Source organism: Ictidomys tridecemlineatus, chromosome 5 (genome assembly GCF_052094955.1).
Source record: "Ictidomys tridecemlineatus isolate mIctTri1 chromosome 5, mIctTri1.hap1, whole genome shotgun sequence".
NCBI classification, from domain to species: Eukaryota; Metazoa; Chordata; class Mammalia; order Rodentia; family Sciuridae; genus Ictidomys; species Ictidomys tridecemlineatus.
Window position 1 is genome coordinate 37,896,614 of NC_135481.1, and position 22,660 is coordinate 37,919,273.

Sequence of the window (22,660 nt, forward strand, 5' to 3'; positions counted from 1 at the left end):
ACAGAACTAATAGGTCACAAAGATAGAAGTTGGAGAGTATCAGCAATAGCTGTGAGGAAGTGTATATCTTTTTATTAATGTTAAGTTGGTCAGTGACTCTTTCAAATGTATTTTCATGTGACAGAAACTCTGAACTCTGACAGTTTCCCTCAAATTTCCTAGAGAACTATCTTTTGTGAGCCAAAGACAAGAATTCAGCCCTTCAGAATTTCTTAACATTAGATTCCTGGATACTGTTTTATGGTTTTTGCTTGATGCTATTAATTTTTAAAATAGCAAACTAAAAACTTGTACCACAAATTTGATCTATTTGTTATCCTCTGAATATCTTATATGTGACAGGTAAATTAAATACTTTGTATCAAATTCTTTTTGCTGTGCACTCCTGGTACAAAAACAATGGTGAATAAATTGTTGCCACTTATCAAGAACCAAAACAGTGGCATGAAACTGTATCTTTGTATTTATTTGTGTAAATACTTTGTATCTCCCCTTTTCCAGGCAGAAGAAGTAGAAACATATTTGGAAAAACTTAAGGAAAAAAGAGGCTTGTCTGGGAAATACCAGACATCATCAAAATTATTCCAGAACTGCAGTGAACTCTTTAAAACACAGGTAATCTTAAAAAGGGATATAGAAGAGGTGGATAATGTAATTCTATATGTATTTAACATAATCAGTTCCCCCTACAGTTATTTCTTTTTTTTTTTAATTTTTTTTTAGTTGTAGATGGACACAATATCTTTATCTTTATTTGCTTATTTTTATATGGTGCTAGGGATAGAACCCAGGGCCTCATGCATGCAAGGTAAGAGCTCTACCACTGAGCTACAACCCCAGCCCTACAGTTATTTCTTGTAGGTGAAATAATTTGGAAGCTTGTTTTGATAGGTGCATAGTCAACCACTTATATATTCATCTCATTAAAGAGAGGATATACTTTGTATGTAAAAAGCAGACTTTTTTTTTTATTGTGGAAGATATATATTGTCATTTTAACCTTGTAAGTACAATTCAGTGACTTTATCACCACTGTCTATCTCCAGAACTTTCATCATCCCAAATGAAACTCATACCCATTAAACAGTCACTGCCATCCACTCCTAGTCCCTAGTAACTTTCTGTCTCTATGATTTGACTCTAGATGCCTCTTAAGTAATATCATATACTTTTTGTTCTGGATTCTTTTATTTCACATGTTTCCAAGGTTCATCTGTGTTGTATCATGTATCAGAATTTTATTCCCTTTTAAGACTGATTTATATTCCCTTGTTAGTATATTTCACATTTGTTCATTCATCTGTTGATGGGCATTTAATGCCTCAAAAAGAAATTATTATTATTTTTACAATCCTTCTGATCAAACCTAGCATCTTGTGCATGCTAGACAAGCATTCTACCACTGAGCTACATCTTCAACCCTTAACACCTCAAATTTTTAATTCTCTTGCCTCATTTAATTACTAGGTTCCCAGAAAAATCAGTTTTTTTTTTTTTATGTTTTACTACTATAGATCTGAAGTCAAAAGGATGTCACTGCCTTAAAGTGGAGTTTTATACCTTATTTTAGAGAAAGAAGAGATGATTAGTATATATAAGTTTTGATGCTATAAATATTTATATTATATAAGTGTGGTTTCTAAAATGAAATTCTATTTACTTAGAAATAGAATCATAGATATTGAAAATATTTATTTTGATAGTCTTTGCTTTACTGATTTAAAAATTGCTTTGGAGGGGTTGAGGATGTATCTCAGTGGTAGATCACTTGCCTATCATGTGTAAGGACTTTGATTCAATCCCCACCAAACCCCTGAAAAAATATTGAAAAAGTTGTTTGGGAATATTTTCCAAATTGCCATGAAATGGCAGGGAGTTCCCTGAAAGTTAGGTATTCTATCCAGTCTCTAGAGGTAAAGTTTATTTATAATATTTGTTTTTGTTTGGTAGTGGGGATTGAACCCAGGGGCTCTCTGCCACTGAGCTATACTCCCAGACCTTCTTATGTTTTATTTGGAGATAGAGTCTTATTAAATTGTCAAGGCTGACCTCAAATATGCAGTCATCCCACCTTAGCCTTTGTATCTGGGATTACAGGTGTGAGTCACTACACTGGCCTATTTATAAGATTTTAATTAAGAATTGCTAATTGATAAGCAAATGAAGTAATTGATTATTGAATTATTAGAGTTCAGTTCTTGTCATAGTTTAGATTTTTGGCAGGGGGGTGTATTGGGGATTGAACTTGAGCTCTGAGCCACATCCCCAGCCCAGTTTTGTATTTTATTTAGAAACAGGGTATCACTGAGTTGCTTAGATCCTTGCCTTGCTGAGGCTGGCTTTGAACTCGCTATCCTCTTGTCTCAGCCTTCCCAGCTGCTCGGATTACAGGCGTGTGCCACTGCGCCCAGCCATAGTTTAGATTTTATGGACTTGAAAGGAAAAGGAAATAGCTTTTAAATGGAAGAGAAATGGTTAAAAAAAAAAGAAGCCAGAAATGATGTTGAGTCATTTGTGACCAAATTTAATCTCCAAATTTATCTCCAAGCTAAGAGGATTGGTTGGTCTTTCTTAGATTTGATTATGGAAAGCTATGAGTTGAGTCCTAGTGCTTGAGGTTCCCTACTTTTAAATCTGATATACTCTTTCCAGATTCATGTACACATTTTGGTAAGATTTTCTCTTCTCCAGTCTAATGTAAGAATTGAATTACATAATCTTAACTACTCAGGAAGGAAAATGCCTCATCTACCAATAACTGGTAAGATGGGCAATTAGTGTAGTCTTTTGTACAACCATTGAGTGTTCTGTGGTAGAAGAAATAGTGGACTTGAGAGTCAGGAATTTAGGTTGAAATCCTATTTATTTATAGATTTTATACTTATTAAATCTTATTTTCCTCATCTGTACAACAAGAGAGAATTTTGTGAGATCTGCCATCCTCTGCAGATACCCTGTTTCTTAAGGTTTTGTCATTCTTAAACATTTGTTATCCTTACAGAGAAATTGACAGTTTGGTTTGTTATTATTTTTCAGTTTTCGGCAGGGTTTTTTTTAAGAAATTTTTGACTGTGGATGCTCTATTATAGTTTTTATTATGTTTCCTTTAACTGTTTCTGAGTATTTTAAAGTACACTTTCCTTTTACTATTTATATATCTTTAATTTGTGTTTCTTTTGATAGAGTTTTTCTGGGGAGTTTTTGCATCGGCTACCTCTTTTAGGAGAAAAACAGGAGGTAATTGTTTTCCTTATGTATTTTTATTTCTTTATGTCTTTTATATATCTGAGAGTAAAGTAAAAATTCTGAATTAATTTTCTTTTCTTTTTTGTGATATTTATAGGCTAAGGATAATGGAACAAATCTTACCTTTACTGGAGACAGAACTGTAAGTCTATTTGGGTATTTGGGGCATTTGACCATATTTTAATTTATGTTCATACATATTTTAATTGTTCTCTCAGTATGCTAACATTTAAAAGAAACTTAATACTGGAAGCTAAACACCAGTAATGGTTGCCTCTGGGTAATATTACCAGCTTTTTATTTTATCTTTTGCGTTTTCTGTATTTTCCATATAGATCTGTACTGCTTTCTTAATTATTCCTCCCTTCAATAAGTATTTGTTAACAGGAAACAACTTTTTCAAAAGGACTTTAAATTCCATCTAAAATTATCAATGCTAGAATATAATTGGAATAATTATAAGTTTGGAAAATTAAAAGGCTAAAAGTTATATATGTGCTTTAAATTTTCATAAATACACCTTGTATTGAGGCTTATTTTGCTTTCTAATTTATAATAACTAATTCTTCACAAAATTTTCAGTTAAAAATATAGAGGAAGTAAAATAGTTATCCATGTTTGATCATGCTTTTTTTTTACAAAGCTGATTAATTTTATAACAACTTAAGATACAATAGCACAAAACTTTTAAAGTTTTTAATGGTTTTTAGTATATTCACAAGTTGTATAACTACCAACCACTAATTTTAAAATTCTTTATCATGCTGAAAAATAACCTGGTAGCCATTATCAGTTATTTTCCATTTTTCATTCTCCAGTCTCTTGCAATCACTAATCCACATTCTGTCTCTGTAGGTTTGTCTCTTCTTGATATTTTATATAATGGAATCATACAATACATGACCTGTGTCTGGCTTCCTTTACAGTTTACAACTCTGTCTTAACCTTTACTTGATTCCTGTGCAGACCTGTATGATCTGCCAGAGATGAATGATTAGAACCTTCTCAGGTTTCCCCTGACCTGTGCATAGCTATGGGCATGTATGCACTGCCCTACATATTTGCTGGAATTTTTCAAAGTTCCTATGGGGCATCTCATTCTTGACTTTTTCCTCTTCAGTTTTTGTTCTGCTTCTTGATAGCTCCATCTCCTAATGTTGCATAGGCAGCTATGATCTTTAATTATTGTTGCTAAGTGTTTTTGACAAATGCTCTGAGTATGGGATTTTCTTTTTTTTTCTTTGTCTTTTTTTTTTATTGTTGGTTGTTCAAAACATTACATAGTTCTTGATATATCATATTTCACACTTTGATTCAAGTGGGTTATGAACTCCCATTTTTACCCCGTATACAGATATTGCCATACTAGTGTCTGTTGTATTCTGCTGCCTTTCCTATCCTCTACTATTCCCCCTCCCCTCCTCTCCCCTCCCCTCTTCTCTCTCTACCCCCTCTACTGTAATTCATTTCTCCCCCTTGTATTATTTTTCCCTTTCCCCTCATTTTCTCTTGTATGTAATTTTGTATAACCCTGAGGGTCTCCTTCCATTTCCATGCAATTTCCCTTCTCTCTCCCTTTCCCTCCCACCTCTCATCCCTGTTTAATGTTAATCTTCTTCTCATGCTCTTCGTCCCTACTCTGTTCTTAGTTACTCTCCTTATATCAAAGAAGACATTTGGCATTTGTTTTTTAGGGATTGGCTGGCTTCACTTAGCATAATCTGCTCTAATGCCATCCATTTCCCTCCAAATTCTATGGTTTTGTCATTTTTTAATGCAGAGTAATGCTGCATTGTGTATAAATGCCACATTTTTTTTTATCCATTCGTCTATTGAAAGGCATCTAGGTTGGTTCCACAGTCTTGCTATTGTGAATTGTGCTGCTATGAACATCGATGTAGCAGTGTCCCTGTAGCATGCTCTTTTTAGGTCTTTAGGGAATAGACCCAGAAGGGGAATAGCTGGGTCAAATGGTGGTTCCATTCCCAGCTTTCCAAGAAATCTCCATACTGCTTTCCAAATTGGCTGCACCAATTTGCAGTCCCACCAACAATGAACAAGTGTACCCTTTTCCCCATATCCTCACCAGCACTTATTGTTGTTTGACTTCATGATGGCTGCCAATCTTACTAGAGTGAGATGGTATTTTAGGGTGGTTTTGATTTGCATTTCTCTGACTGCTAGTGATGGTGAGCATTTTTTCATGTACTTGTTGATTGATTGTATGTCCTCCTCTGAGAAGTGTCTGTTCAGGTCCTTGGCCCATTTGTTGATTGGGTTATTTGTTATCTTGTTGTCTAATTTTTTGAGTTCTTTGTTTGTTCCCAGGAGGTAGGCTCCCTATTTACCTCTCTTATTGTTTCTTTTGCTGAGAAAAAACTTTTTAGTTGAATAAGTCCCATTTGTTGATTCTAGTTATTAACTCTTGTGCTATGGGTGTCCTATTGAGAAATTTGGAGCCCAACCCCACAGTATGTAGATCATAGCCAACTTTTTCTTCTGTCAAACGCTGTGTCTCTGATTTGATATCAAGCTCCTTGATCCATTTTGAGTTAACTTTTATGCATGGCGAGAGAAAGGGATTCAGTTTCATTTTGATGCATATGGATTTCCAGTTTTCCCAACACCATTTGTTGACGATGCTATCCTTCCTCCATTGCATGCTTTTAGCCCCTTTATCAAATATAAGATAGTTGTAGTTTTGTGGATTGGTTTCTGTGTCCTCTATTCTGTACCATTGGTCCACCCGCCTGTTTTGGTACCAGTACCATTCTGTTTTTGTTACTATTGCTCTGTAGTATAGTTTGAAGTCTGGTATTGCTATACCGCCTGATTCACACTTCCTGCTTAGCATTGTTTTTGCTATTCTGGGTCTTTTATTTTTCCATATGAATTTCATGATTGCTTTCTCTATTTCTACAAGAAATGCCAATCAAAATCCCAATGCCATTGGGATTTTGATTGGCATTGCATTAAACCTATAGAGAAGTTTTGGTAATATTGCCATTTTGATTATGTTAGTTCTGCCTATCCATGAATAGGGTATATTTTTCCATCTTCTAAGATCTTCTATTTTTCTCTTTAGGGTTCTGTAGTTTTCATTGTATAAGTCTTTCACCTCTTTTGTTAGGTTGATTCCCAAGTATTTTATTTTTTTTGAGGATATTGTGAATGGAGTGGTTGTCCTCATTTCCATTTCAGAGGATTTGTCGCTGATATACATGAATGCCTTTGATTTATGCGTGTTGATCTTATATCCTGTCACTTTGCTGAATTCATTTATTAGCTCTAATAGTTTCTTTGTAGACCCTTTTGGGTCTTCTAGGTATAGAATCATGTCATCCGCAAATAGTGATAATTTAAGTTCTTCTTTTCCTATTTTTATGCCTTTAATTTCTTTTGTCTGTCTAATTGCTCTGGCCAGTGTTTCGAGAACTATGTTGAACAGAAGTCGTGAGAGAGGGCATCCCTGTCTTGTTCCAGATTTTAGAGGGAATGCCTTCAATTTTTCTCCATTCAGAATGATGCTAGCCTGAGGCTTAGCATAGATTGCTTTTACAATGTTGAGGTATGTTCCAGTTATCCCTAGTTTTTCTAGAGTTTTGAACATAAAGGGATGCTGTACTTTGTCGAATGCTTTTTCTGCATCTATCGAGATGATCATATGGTTCTTATTTTTAAGTCTATTGATGTGGTGAATAACATTTATTGATTTCCGTATATTGAACCAGCCTTGCATCCCAGGGATGAATCCTACTTGATCATGGTACACAATTTTTTTGATATGTTTTTGAATCCGATTCGCCAGAATTTTATTGAGGATTTTTGCATCTAGGTTCATTAGTGATATTGGTCTGTAGTTTTCTTTCTTTGAAGTGTCTTTGTCTGGTTTAGGAATCAGGGTGATGTTGGCCTCGTAGAATGAATCTGGAAGTTCTCCCTCTTTTTCTATTTCCTGAAATAGCTTGAAAAGTATTGGTGTCAGTTCCTCTTTAAAGGTTTTGTAAAACTCTGCTGTATACCCATCCGGTACTGGGCTTTTCTTAGTTGGTAGTCTTTTGATGGTTTCTTCTATTTCCTCAATTGATATTGGTCTGTTTAGGTTGTCTATATCCTCCTGACTCAATCTGGGCAGATCACATGACTTAAGAAATTTATCGATGCCTTCACTATCTTCTATTTTATTGGAGTATAAGGATTCAAAATAATTTCTGATTATCTTCTGTATTTCTGAAGTGTCTGTTGTGATATTGCCTTTTTCATCCCGTATGCTAGTAATTTGAGTTCTCTCTCTTCTCTTCGTTACCATGGCTAAGGTTCTGTCGATTTTATTTATTTTTTCAAAGAACCAACTTTTAGTTTTGTCAATTTTTTCAGTTGTTTCTTTTGTTTCAATTTCATTAATTTCAGCTCTGATTTATACCTCAATATATGAGTAAGGGATTTTCATGTTGAGTAATCCCTGAGGTCAAATATAAAGAAGCCCTAAGATTGGAGGTTTTCAGCAACCTGCTAGTCAGCTCAGGTGATTGGTCTTTAGGGATCTCCAAATCTGTTTTCCTTTTTCCTGTGGCATCAAACTGCTGTTTTTCAAAAACCATCACCAGTTTCAAGGACATTGGTTTCTCGAGCTTGGAAGAAAAGAATGAAATTAGGGTAAACAAAAACTTTATGAGCTTGTTTATCTTACTGAGGTTTCAGCTATTTTTCTTGAAACAGTTCTTGAATTATTGTGAGTCTTTAATTTCTGAAGTTCCAAAAAAGTTAATTTTGATAGTTTTTGTCAGTGTTATCATTACTTTTGTGGATGACTGTATTTTCAGAAGTTCTTATTTGGCCATTCTGCAAGTGTCCTTGCAACCTCCATTCCAATTTTATTGTATAAAAGTTTAAAGTGAAAATGGGGTAGCCATGACAGTGTTCATTACTTTTTTTTAATATTTATTTTTTAGAAGTAGTTGGACACATACCTTTGTTTTATTTAATTTTTTTTATGTGGTGCTGAGGATGGAACCCAGGGCCTTGTACATGCTAGATGAGCACTCTACCACTGAGCCACAACCCTAGCCCTCATTAATTTTTTTAAACAGAAGTTGACTATTGTCTTTTTTTATTATTATTACTAATATGGATGAATTCACTGTCCAATTTTAGAAAATGTACATAAGCAAAAAGAAGAAAATAATCACCTGTAATGTTACCACACAGATATATATATATAAATATATTTATCTTCTATGTGCATTTTTTATTTATTTTAGAAAGGGAATCTTACAGTGTGTGTTATGGCAACTTTTTTTAAAAAAGATTAATTTTTACATTTTTAAAGATTTTATGTATTTATTTTTATGTGGTGCTGAGAATTGAACCAAGTGCCTCACACATGCTAGGCAAGTACTCTGCCACTGAGCCATAATCCCAGCCCGGCAACCTGTTTTTTAACTTAGCATACTTAACTTTAACGTGTATAATGTGGACATCTTTCCAGTTCAATAAATATTGTATTGTGTCATTACTTAAATGCCTGCATAGTATCTTACTTATATCTTACTGTACCCATTTGTTTTTATTATTTTGTAGTTTTAAATAGTGTTGTGAATTTTGTCACAACATTTGTCTCTAGATCTCTATTTTCTGACTTCAGAGGAATTCTATATTAATTAAAGATTTTGATTTGATTTAAAAGATAAAATTCATTATTATGAATACAAACAATAATAATGTTGGTGAGGATGTGGGGAAAAAGGTACACTCATACACTGCTGGTGAGACTGCAAATTGGTGCAGCCAATATGGAAAGCAGTATGGAGATTTCTTGGAAAATTGGGAATGGAACCACCATTTGACCCAGCTATTCCTCTCCTCTGTTTACCTATACCCAAAGGACTTAAAAACAGCATACTGTAGGGACATAGGCACATCGATGTTTATAGCAGCACAATTCACATAGCTAAACTGTGAAACCAACCTAGATGCCCTTCAATAGATGAATGGATAAAGAAAATGTGGCATATATACACAATGGAATATTACTCAGGAATAAAAGAGAATAAAATCATGGATGAAATTAGAGAAGACAATGCTAAATGAAGTTAGCCAATCCCAAAAAACCAAGTGCCGAATGTTTTCTCTGGTGTAAGGAGGCTGATTCATAGTGGAGTAGGGAGCGACAGCATAGGAGAAATAGAGGAATTCTAAATATTTATTTTTATGTGGTGCAGAGGTGTGTGAAGGAAGGGAGGGGGTGTGAGATTAGAAATGATGGTGGAATGTGATGGACATTATTATCCAAAATACATGTATGAAGACTGAATTGGTATGAGTATACTTTGTATACAACCAGAGATGAAAAATTGTGCTCTATAAGTGTAATAAGAATTCTAATACATTCCGTTGTCATATATAAATAAAAAAGTTAATTAAAAAATTAAAATTAAACTAAAAATTTAAAAAAAGTTAAAATTCTTTCAAAAAGAATGTCTTTACCTAGCAGCTAATTTTATTTTCTAGCAGTTTTAGCCATTTGGTGTGATTGCACAGAGTACATGTATATTAACCAAAATAAGATCATTTTACATATACCTTGTTTTTTTTCTTTTTTGCAAAAAGGAGGTTGAACCCAGGGCAAGTGCTCTACCACTGAGCTATTTCCCCAGCCCCATAGATGCTCCTGTTTAATGTTTTTTTTTTTTCCCCTCACTGCTAAATTGGTACATTTAATACTGTCTCACCTTTTCATGACTGCATAGTATTCCATTCACCACAGTTTTAACAGTTAACTTAATCCATATATATTGGGTTGTTTTCCAGATTTTTACTGTTTTAATAGGGTCGTATCCATAATGTCTAGGTATGTCTTTGTGCATATTTGTATTACTTTCTTTCATCTTAATTCCTAGAAGTGGAATTGCTGAGTCTAAGAATTCTTTTTCTATGCTTTTTCAAAGTACTCTGTAGAGAAATTTTAGCAGTTTATCATCCTAAGAATGTAATTTTGTTTTCCCTGCTTGTTCACAAGCAATGGCTGTTATTATTCAACACAGATTTTAGGTAGTTTGTGTAGATACAGTGACAATTATTTACTATAAATTGTTTTTTAAAAATATTTTTAGTTGTAGGTGGACACAATACCCTTTGTTTACTTAGTTTTTTTAAGTGATGCTGGGGATCGAACCCATTGTCTAACATGTTCTAGACAAGCATTCTACCATTGAGCCACAACCCCAGCCCTATTACTATAAATTGTATTGAAAAAAATTATTCTTGAAGATGAACACTTATGTGCATGTTGGCTGTTTGTAATTGTGTTTTATTTAGTTTCTTCTGTGAGTATCACACTTTGAATTCTCTTCAAGGCTTGAACCCTGTTCCTAGTGAAAAAAAACCTGGCTGAAAGATGACCCTATTGAATATTACAAGTAATCTTATGAAATACTTAGATTATAATTAAAAGAAGTAAAAAAAAAATCTGTGCTTTTATCTTCCTGAAAATTTGGATCTAAAGTGAATACTTTTAATCCTATTTAAAGGGTACTCAGAAATTCAGTACCTCCACTCTGTTTTATTAAAGTTCTCATGAAGCATGCATGTTTGTAGAGGAAATGTCCTTTCCATGTCTCTTCTGTTAAGAAAGGATTGATAAAAGGAATGTTTTCAATATTTTGATTGGTTTTTAAATTTAAGCAATAATGTGATGTTTGTTATTGTGATTTTTAACAAATTAATAGACTTTATTAGTTTTAGGTTTACTAAAATATCCAGCAAAAGATACAAGTAGTTTCCATGCCCCACTCTGTGCCTGCATATTCAGCCTCCTTCACCATCAATGTACTGTAGCATTGTAGTACAGTTGGTATAATTGATAATCCAGCATCCACACATCAGCAGCCAGTGTCCATAGTTTTCATTATGGTTCACTCTTAGTGTTTTATATTTTGGGTTCTGACAAATGTATAATGACATTTCCACCATAATACTATCATACAGAATAGCTTCAGCCTTCTGAAAAGCCTCTGTCCTCCTCCTATTCATCTCTCCCTCTTTCCTAACTCATGGCAATTACTGATCTATTTCCCTAGTTTAACCTTTTCCAGAACATCATATGGTTGGAATCATACAAATATGTAGCCTTTTCAGATTTGCTTCTTGCTTTTAGTAATATTTATCTAAGATTCCCCTGGATGGTCTGTTTAGTCCTAAATAGTATTCTGTTGTCTGGATGTATCACAGGTTTCTTCATTTGGCTGTTGAAGGACATCTGATTGCTTCCAAATTTTAGCAGTTATGAATAAGCTTCTGTAAATGCTTGTGTACATGTTTTTGTATGGACATAAAGTTTTAATTGTATTTAGGTGAATGCCAATGGGTGCACTTGCTAATTTTATGATAAAACTATATTTTGTTTGAAATCATTATAATTCCACCAGTGCTTTATTAAAAACAGAATGTATTGGAAATAAAACCACCCTTGTAGTGTGCCTTTCTCCCAGCAATGATAACTGGAATCCCACATGCAGCTTTAATTATCTTACCTTACTGATGGTTGTAGAAAAGTTCTGCTGAAGCCAGATGCAGTGGTGCAAACCTGTAATCCCAGCAATTTATTTGGTAGAAGGAGGCTAATAGATTACAAGTTTGAAGTCAGCCTCAGCAATTTAACAAGACTCTGCTTCAGAATTAAAAGTAAAAAGGACTGGGGATGTAGCTCAGCAGCACTCTTGGGTTCAATCCCCAGTACCAGAAAAAGAAAAAGAACCTATTGTTGAAAGGTTGGTATAGTGTTGAGGCACTATCATGAAGGCACTGTTTTTTAAGACCGATCTTTTAAGGTGGAGGAGATAATTGTTAATTGAGTTGGTATGATAAAAGACAAACTCTGGGGTCAGATGTCCTGGATTTCAAAATTCTCCTTCATGATTAATACTTTGACTTAGGATGGATAGTTATTCTCTTGTGTGCCTCTGTTTTGTGCACAGTAAAATGGAGCTCATAAGAATGATGTCATTGAGGTTACCAAGTAGGGGTGTTTAGGTTTCCACTCTTCCACCAAAACAACTATTACGCTGGTGAAAAATTTCATACACCAACTTTCACAGAACTTTTTTTAAGTTCAAAATTAAAAATAACTAAGAGAAGCTTAATAGGGGAAAGAAGCTGCCACTTTGTCCAGTAGACAAAAGACTTTAAATGAACTGTCTCACATATTTTCAGACAACAAAGAAACCAGGAGGACATAGAGATAAAACAAAAAATATATTAAAAAATAAGAAATGTAAAGTTGAAAAGTACATTAAAGGAAATGAAAAATTGTCTAGAGGGGTATTTTTGAGCAGGCAGAAGAGAGAATGAACTTGAAGATAGGACAATTGAAATTGTCCATCAGAGGATCAGGAAGAAAAGAATGAAAACAAGTGAACAGAGCTTAGAAGACCTGTGGAACACCATCAAGTATACCAACATACACATAATGAGAGTATGAGAAGGAGAAAAGAGAAAGATATGAGAAGACTAGTTGAAGAAATAATAGCCAAATTTGATGAAGGCTTGAATTTCAAAAAGATTGAGAACCATCTCAAACTTGAACTCCAAGCAGGAATGAAAAACAATTTTTTATGTCCATGAAATATCATTCATCCATAAAAATGAATGAAATACTTAAATATGTTTCAACAGAGATGGACCTTAAACAAGTGTGTTAAATGAAAGAAGTCAGCTCAAAAGGACAAATAATGTGATTCATTCCATATATGAAATGTCCATAACAGAGGAATCTGTAGAGACGGGAAATAGACCAGTAGTGGTAGGGAGAAGAAGAGATGGAGTGTTATTGATTAATGAATAAAGATTTCCTCTTGGGATGTTGAATATGTTGTAGAACTCGGTGGGGGTGATGTTTGTGCAATATCATGCATGTACCACATTACATGTGAATTATACATAATAAAATTGTTAAAATCATGACGTGGAATTTACCTCAATTAAAAAATGTAAAAAGAAGATAATAGTACCTATCTGATAGGATTATTTTGGGGATTTAGTTTGTAGTAAGGTTTACATGCCTAACAGTGCTTGGCATATAAATGTTTTTTAAAACAATTTTTTGTTGTTGTTTTTTTGGTGGTGGTGGTGGTGGTGGTGCTAGGGATGGAACCCAGGACCTTGTGTAATTGAGGCAAGCATTCTACCAACTGAGCTATATCCCAGCCATAAATTTTATTTTTACAAGGTCAAAATATGTACATTCCAGAGTTAAATGCATACTTTTGTTAAATCCTGGACTCTGAGATAATTAATCAGTACCTTTTGAAATTTGTAAGAGTAGTTTTAAAATATATAAAATTAAGAACAAAGCAGTTTATTACACAAAATAAATTTTATTGGCTAATAAACAAGTTCAGGAAAGGGTCAGTAATTCTGGGTAATAGAACATACTCTAACCATGGTGTTGAAGCTGTGAATTTTCCTCACAAACTCTGCAAAATCTTGTCAGAGGACTTGAAGGCTATTAACTTCTCTTACTTCAGCAGGCAATGATTCTTGCCTCCCATATAGACTAGCCCAAAATAAAATTTTTTACTGAAGTATAAGACTATGTCAGAAATTCTGGTAGTTTTGGAAAAGTCTTTGAGCAAAGGCAATTAGATTCAGGAATTGATGTATATTATTCATGTTCATTGACATCAAATTCCTTAATTTTGTGATAACTGTGTAAAACTTAACTTAGTATCCTAGCATGCTATGCTTAATGGTTAAGTGATTTTTAGTTGAGATTTTCTATGGTAAAAAGTAAATATATTAAATGTGACTTTTGTGTATAATAAGATACAAGGTGTCCTGTCTTTTAGTAATTTATAATCCAGCAACTTTATTGTTTGTACTGTAGACTTATTTTATTTGTTGTACCTACTGTTTTAATGAATGAAAATTAAGAACTCTGCCATGTTTCTGAGGTATATTCTGTAGCAAAAACCTCATATTATATTGCTAACTTGTGCTCTTAATTCTTAAGGCCTAAATTTGATGCCTTTTTCCCTCTCTAGGTAATGCACGAACCATTGCAAACCTGGCAAGATGCACCTTACATTTTTATTGTACATATTGGCATTTCATCCTCAAAGGAATTATCGAAAGAAAATTCACTAAGTAATCTTTTCACCAGTAAGTTCAATTCATTTCTGTTTTAAAAGTTTGTGTTAATTTTTACTTGTGTCATTTATGGCAGTAGGGTAACATTGTTTAAGCAAGGGAATAATTTAGTAAGAAAGTTCTTGTGAAGTGAAAAAAGTGGAAGAGAAAAATTAACATGTTTTTGCACTCAGTATTACCATTCAATCACAGGCACTTAACATATCCTTTCTTCTTAGATATTATAGATACTGGATTTCATTTTCCTTGGATTCTCTTTTAATTTTTTTTTTTTTTGTAATTGTAGGTGGACAACATGTCTTTATTTTGTTTGTTTACTTTTATGTGGTGCTGAGGATAGAACCCAGTGCCTCACATGTGTAAGGCAGGTGCTCTGCCACTGAGCTACAACTAATTTTTAATTAGTATCAATGTTCTCAGGGTTCTGAACCAGAATTGTCAAAACTTGGTTACCAAGTCAAAATTTAAAATTTTAATTAACCTTGGTTATTTTTCAGTGCCTGAAGAATTATTTTTTAAATATTCTTTCATACATGTACTTAAAAATTTTTTTTTTAGTTGTAGTTGGATACAATATCTTTATTTTATTTATTTATTTATTTATTTTTATGTGGTGCTGAGAGTCGAACCCAGCAACTTGTATGTGCTAGGTGACCACACTACCACTGAACCACAACCCCAGCTCCACCTCAAGAATTTTTCTTAAGTGTTCTTTTTGTTGTTTTTTTGTCAGTACAGTTGTTGCTTCTTGCCCGGAGTTTGTCAATACCTTCCTAACTGATTGTACTTTCTTGGTGTCTGTTTTATACTTTCTTTTATTTTGTAGTTTTCTTTCTTAGCTTGATTTTTTTTGTTTTGTAGTTGGACACAATCTTTATTTATTTATTTATTTATTTTAATGTGGTGCTGAGGATCGAACCCAGGTCCTTGCACATGCTAAGCAAGCGCTGAGCCACAATCCCAGCCCTTACCTTGCGTTTTTAAAAATTTGTTTTAATTAGTTGTACATGACAGTAGAATGCTTTTTTGCACTTTAATATATCATACATAGATGGGATATAATTTCTCATTTTTGAAGTGTACATGTTGCAGAATCATGTTGGTCATGTAGTCATATATATATATTTGTAATGATGTCTGTTTTAGTCTGTCTTTCCTATCCCCACATCTCCTCCTCTTCCCTCTTATCACTTCCCTCTACCTAATCTAAAGTAATGCTGTTCTTACCTATTGCCACCCCCCCCTCTTATTGTGAATTAGCAGCTGCATATTAGAGAAAACCTTCAGCCTTTGGTTTTATGAGATTGACTTATTTTGCTTAGCATGATATTATCCAACTCCAACCATTTATTAGCATATGCCATAATTTCACTCTTCTCTAAAGCTGAATAATACTCCATTGAGTATATATACCAATTTTATTTTTCCATTCATCTATTGAGGGAAACCTAGGTTGGTTCCATAGTCTAGTTATTGTGGATTGAGCTCTATAAACTTTGTATGGCGCTTCACTTTAGTATGCTGATTTTAAGTCCTTTGGGTGTAAACCAAGGAGTGAGATAGCTGGGTCAAATGGTGGTTCCATTCCCAGTTTTCTGAGGAATCTCCATACTGCTTTGCATAGTGATTGCACCAATTTGCAGTCCCCCCAGCAATGTTTAAGTGTACCTTTTTCACCATATCCTCGCCAACATTTATTGTTGCCTGTACTCTTTTTTTTTTTTTTTAAGGAGAGAGAGAGAGAGAGAGAGAGAATTTTTAATATTTATTTTTAGTTCTCGGCGGACACAACATCTTTGTTGGTATGTGGTGCTGAGGATCGAACCCAGGCCGCACGCATGCCAGGCGAGTGCGCTACCGCTTGAGCCACATCCCCAGCCCCTTGCCTGTACTCTTGATAATTGCCATTCTGACAGGAGTGAGATGAAATCTTAGAGTAATTTTGATTTTCATTTATCTAATTGCTAGAGATGTTGAACACTTATATTCTTCTGTGAAGTGTCTCCTTAGTTCCTTTGCCCATTTATTGATTGGGTTTTTGTGTGTGTGTGTGTGTGTGTTAAGTTTTTTTGAGTTCTTTATGTATCCTAGAGATTAATGCTTTATTGAAGGGGCATGTGGTAAAGATTTTTCTCCCAATCTGTAGACTCTCTCCTCATGTTATTGTTTCCTTTGCTAAAAGGAAGTTTTTTAATTTGAATCCATCCCATTTATTGATTCTTGATCTTTTTGCGCTTTAGGAGTCTTATTAAGGAAGTCAGATCCTAGGCTGACATGATGAAGATTTGGGCCTGCTTTTTCTAATTCTATGAAGAATGTCATTGGGATTTTAATAGGATTTGCATTAAATCTGTATAACGCTTTTGGTAGTATGGCCATTTTGACTGTATTATTTCTGCCTATTCAGGAACATGAGACATCTTTCCATCTTCTGAGGTTTTCTTCAGTTTCTTTCTCTAATGTTCTATAGTTTTCATTGTAGAGGTCTTTCACCTCTTTTGTTACATTGATTCCCATTATTTTATTTATTTATTTATTTACTTGAGGCTATTGTGATTGTGAATGGAGTAGTTTTCCTAATTTCTCTCCAGTGGATTCATCACTGATGTATAGGAATGCATTTGCTTTACGGGTGTTGATTTTATATCCTGCTACTTTGCTGAATTCATTTATTAGTTCTAGAAGTTTTCTAGTGGAATTTTTGGATCTTCTAAATATAGAATCATATCATCAGCAAATAGTGATAGTTTGACTTCTTCTTTACTTATTTGTATCCCTTTAATTTCTTTCTTTTGTGTAATTGCTCTGGTTAGAGTTTCAAGGATAATGTTGAATAGAAGTGGTGAAAGAGGACATTCTTATCTTGTTCCAGTTTTTAGCAGGAATGCTTTCAATTTTTCTCCATTTAGAATGGCCTTGGGTTTAGCATATAAATAGACCACAATACAATAATACTGGATTGCTTTAACACACCTCTCTCACTACTGGACAGATCTTCCAAACAAAAACTAAATAAGGAAACTGTAGAACTAAATAATACAATCAATAATTCAGATTTAACAGACATATATAGAATATTTCATCCATCAATGAACATATTATGCTTTGTGGCATAAGATATGGTCTATTTTTGAGAAGGCGCCATGTGCTTCTGAGAAGAAAGGATATTTGTTCATTGATGTAACATCAAAATCTCTGGAACACTATGAAGGCAGTACTAAGTGGAAAGTTTATTGCATTGAGTACATTCATTAAAAGAATAAAAAGTCAACAAATAAATGACCTAACACTACATCTCAAAGCCTTAGAAAAAGAACAACAAATCAACACCAAAAGCAGAAGACAGAAAATAATTAAAATGAGAGCTGAAATGAATGAAATTGAAACAAGAGAAACAATTGAAAAAATTGACAAAACAAAAAAGTTGGTTCTTTGAAAAAATAAATAAAATAGATAAACCCCTGGCCATGCTAATGAAGAGAAAATCAGAGATAATTTAAATTACTGAAATACAAGATGAAGAAGGAAATATCACAACATACACTTCTGAAATACAGAAGATAATTAGAAACTACTTTGAAAATTTATACTCTAATAAAATAGAAAATATCAAAGACATTGACAAATTTCTAGAGACATATGACCTACCCAAACTGAATGAGGAGGTCATACATGATTTAAACAGATCAATTTCAAGTAACGAAACAGAAAACAACATCAAACCCCTACAAACCAAGAAAAGTCCAGGATCAGATGTATTCTCAGCCGAGTTCTACAAGACTTTCAAAGAAAAATTAACACCAATACCCCTCAAAGTATTCCATGAAATAGAAAAGGAGAGAACACATCTAAACTCATTCTATGAGGCTAATATCACCCTGATACCAAAACCAGACAAAGAAATATCAAGGAAAGAAAACTTCAGACCAATATCCCTGATGAACATAAATGAAAAATCCTCAATAAAATTCTGGCAAGTGTCATACAAAAACATTAAAAAGATAGTGTACCACAATCAGGTGGGATTCATCCCAGGAATGCAGGGTTGGTTCAACATACGGAAATCAGTAAACATAATTTATCATATTAATAGACTTAGAAACAAGAATCATATGATCATCTCAATAGATGCAAAAAAGGCATCTGACAAAATACAGCACATTTTCATGTTCAAAACACTAGAAAAACTAGAGATAGTAGGAACTTACCTTGCTTTCTTAAGTAGAATATGGAATAGAATCAGTAATGGCAGTCTTCTTTATCTTGCTTCTAACTTTACTGGCAATATTGGCAGATTTCACCCTTAAGTACAATGCTGACTATAGATTTTTCAAAATACTCTTTTATTTGGTTAAGGATTTTTTTCCCCCCAAGTTTAGTAAGTATTTTTCTCTCTCCTCTTTTTTTTTTTTCTTTCAGTGCTGGGGATTGAACCCAGGGCCTTGCACATGCTCGACAAGTACTCTACCACTGAATGAAATTCCAAGACCTACTAAGAAGGAATACTCAATTTTATCAAATAGTATGATGATATAAATAGGCTTTCTCTTTAATATTTTAGTTTAGTTTTTGATACCAGTATGATTGAACTCAAGGGTATTCGACCACTGAGCCACATTCTCATCCTATTTGTATTTTGTTTAGAGACAGAGTCTCACTGAGTTTTGCTCAGTGTCTTACTATTGCTGAGGCTGACTTTGAACTCAAGATCCTCCTGCCTCAGCCTCCTGAGCTGCTGGGATTATAAGCATGTGCAACCACCCTGGCTTTCATTTAATATTTTAATGTGATATATTAACTGGTTTCTAATTTTAGATCATTTTAAAATTTCTGGGATGCCACTCCTTGGTCTTGGTACACATGCCTTTGTGCCCTCTCATACACATACAAAAACATTATTTGGTTCTGTTTGCTAGTATTTTTATTAAGTTTGTTGTTTGTGTTCAAAGTAAGATTGGCCTATACTTTAAAGTACTCATAAATTTTCTATAATAATAATAATAAATGTTTTACTTTATTTTTTCTATTTTTCTTTGAACTTTTTTTTGAGGAATTGTACTTCATGGTATTTACAAAAATCTATATTTAGCTTTAAAAAAATCCTTAATATTGCTTTTGTTTTCTTGTTTTGTTTTTATCATAAATCAGCTTTTGATTTTGTCAATTTTTCCAACCATTTTTTTGTTTATTTAATTAACTGCTTTTATCTTTTATTTACTTTTAAGCTTTTATGATTTTTGTGTTTAATGCTTAATTCCCAATTCAGAAATGAGTGATAATGTGCCTTATAGTGATAAGGGATTTAGCAAATTTAGGCAAACCAGCAGGTGGTGGGGTATGATTTCTGGACCTAAAATTTTGTGTGTATCCTTCAGGCTTCCTAGGCCCATGACTTTCTAATGGATAATAGTCTCAAGGAGAAGTTGCTGGCATTTATTTTCAACCTTCTTTCTTTGAAAAGGATGGAAAAGAGGCCCTCTTTCATTCCCACTTGAGTTGCCTTCATGCATCAAACCTGACTCTCGTTTCTCTTCTTTTTCTTTGAATCCTACTAGTTTCAGTGATTTATAGGAAATGCTGCCATAGCTTGGTTTTGGGCCCAGGATCCCACATGGTCGGGGATTCAGCCTTCTGCACTGTTCTGTGTTTCTGTTCAGTTTTCATTCTTGGAAATGTTTATTTTATTTTAAGCAAACTTTTAAAAAAATACATATGTATATATTTTAATTGTCAGTGGACCTTTATTTTACTTATTTATATGTGGTGCTGAGAATCGAATCCAGGGCCTCACATATGCTAAGCAAGCACTCTACCACCCAGCCACAACCCAGTCCCTGTTTATTTTTGAACTTGTGCCCTTTTTTAAAAAAATACTTTTTTAATTATAGTTGACACAATACCTTTATTTCATTTATTCATTTCTATGTGGTTCTGAAGATCGAACCCAGCGCCCTGCACGTACTAGGTGAGCGTCCCCCGCTGAGCCACAACCCCAGTCCCTGAACTTATACCCTTTTTGTTTTCTCCTTTATGTTTTATCCATTGGTTGTTAGGAGCTCAGAAGGTAAATGAATACAGGACTTACCATCTGAAAGTCCTAGAATTCTCTCTCTAAAACAGTTTCATTATCTCTTCTTTCTTTTAAAACTTTTGATGGGGCTGAGGGTTTTAGCTTGGTGGTAGATAACTTGACTAATGTGTTTGAGGTACTGGGTTCGATCGTTACTACCACATAAGAATAAATAAATAAGTAAAATAAAGGTATTGTGTTCACCCACAGCTAAAAAATATATATTTAAAAGAAGTTAAAAACCACCTTTGATTACTCCCCATTGCTTGTAAAGTGTCCACATTTTCCAGTAACGTTTGAAAAATTATAATTTCCCCAAGTTTACTTTTTGTTAATTTATATTAATGCTATTGTATTGTACTATGTATATTTAAGGCTGTATGCCCTTTAAATATACAGCCCACATTTTCACAACAGTTTTTCTGTTTCTCTCTCTCTCTCTTTTTTTTTTTTGTGGAAGTGAGTATTGGGGATTAAGGCCAGGAGTGCTTAACCACTGAGCAACATCATCAGTCCTTTTTATTTGGAGACAGGATCACACTGAGTTGCTGAGGGTCTTGCTAAGTTGCTGAGGCTGACTTCGAACTAGTGATCTTCCTACTTTAGCCTCCCAAGTCATTGTGATTGCAGGCTTGTGCTACTGTGCATGGCTTATTTCCTCTATCTGGAAGGCTTTTTACTTTATCATGGAAAATACTCATCCTTCTGGGTCTGGCTCAGAGGTATGGTTCTCTGTGTTGCTTTCTAAATCTCTTTTCCTTGCTAGATGATAATCCATTAGATGACAGAAAATATCTTATCTTTGTATCTGCTATTTCTCATAAGCCTATAGCACATAGTTAGTAGTCCATAAGCATATATTTTAACATAGACCAGTGGTTAGCAATATTTTCTGTTCTTTTTATTTTGTTTTCTTTATTTTACCTAAGTTTTTCTTAAAGGGTCAGATAATAAGTGTTTTCTCTGTTGCAACTATGCCAGCTGTGGTGGTGCAGAGGCAGCTGTAGATGATACATAAATGAGTGGATGTGACTATGTTACAATTAAATTGTATTTACAGAAGAAGTAGATGGCTAAAATTGATCTCTGTGCTGTATTTTGTTGACCTCTGGCATAGAATAAACAAAGAATATGACACAAATATTCACTAATTATTTTGTTTGTTCTTTTATTAAATTAGGAAAAGGTATAGAGTTAATAACAATTCTGGTTTGAAAGTTTTATAATTGATCTTATGGTATACCCCCACCCCCCAAGTATTGGATCTGGTTTACTTTCAATAATGGTATATCCTTTTAGTCTGATAAAAGCTAATAGGAAATTTTGATCAGATGGGCAGGTATTGCTTGTCTAGAGGTAATAATATTTTAGAAAAATCAGATTTTTATTTATCAGTCATACCTAGATTTTACCCTTTTTAAAATCAATTATAGTTAATCTTAAAAAAATAGTACATCTTAAAAAATTAGTTTTATCAGTTATAGGCAGGCAGTCTTATAATACTCAGTAAGTTTGCTTCAGTAAGACTGTCTTTCAGATTCATGTTGTTGCACTTTAATTATTGGCAAAAGTTTTTAAAAATGTTAACTACCAAGTTTTAAGAAAGTCCAATTCTTTTTTTTTTTTTTTTTGGTGTCAGGATTCTAGATACATGATTAGGAAACGGGATTGTTTTCACTTTATTTTGTCAGCAGGTACATTATTTGTAAGAGTTAATTTGAATTTGTAGGTTTTAAAAAATACTTTCATTCTCTAAACAATACACTAAAACAACAAGATTATATAAAATTGAAGTCAGTTAAAAAAAGTAGTAGGAAAGTATAAATAAGCAGATATAGAAGATAAAGGTGATAGAATAAAAAAAGGAAGCCTTGTGAAAAATTTTAGTGATATATTGTGAGAAATATACATATGAAGTGTATCTGGAATTTAGAGGAGATGAGGAATAGTTCTAGATAGCCCACTCGAAGAAGACTTTCTGGAGGAAATATAATTCAGTCTAGTCTTTATGGGATATGAGTCCATTCTCATCCCACATCAGACTGGAGCATGGATTTTGGAAACCTGTGTAGAATATAGGATGAATGATGAGAATATTTAATGAATTTCAAAATGCTGTACAAATGTAATGCAATATTTGTAAGAATTGAAGTGGTTAAAAGTAAATGACCTGGTAAAATTGTCATTCATTTTGTCTAA

At 33.6% G+C, this 22,660-nt stretch overlaps 1 protein-coding gene across 5 annotated transcripts in view; it reads left to right on the plus strand.

The window, feature by feature from the left end:
- The window catches only part of Tmem87a (transmembrane protein 87A), a 60,963-nt gene that overhangs the window by 8,357 nt on the left and 29,946 nt on the right, over positions 1–22,660 (plus strand). For 4 of the 5 annotated variants that reach the window (XM_005316452.5, XM_013359035.4, XM_005316453.4 and 1 more), the window contains exons 4-7: positions 502–615; positions 3,184–3,237; positions 3,344–3,388; positions 14,286–14,403. In XM_005316452.5, the coding sequence (XP_005316509.1) occupies positions 502–615; positions 3,184–3,237; positions 3,344–3,388; positions 14,286–14,403 (331 nt within the window). Of the gene's footprint in view, positions 1–501; positions 616–3,183; positions 3,238–3,343; positions 3,389–14,285; positions 14,404–18,810; positions 21,603–22,660 lie in introns of those variants that run through there. The other variant, XM_078048939.1, reaches the window with a different exon arrangement.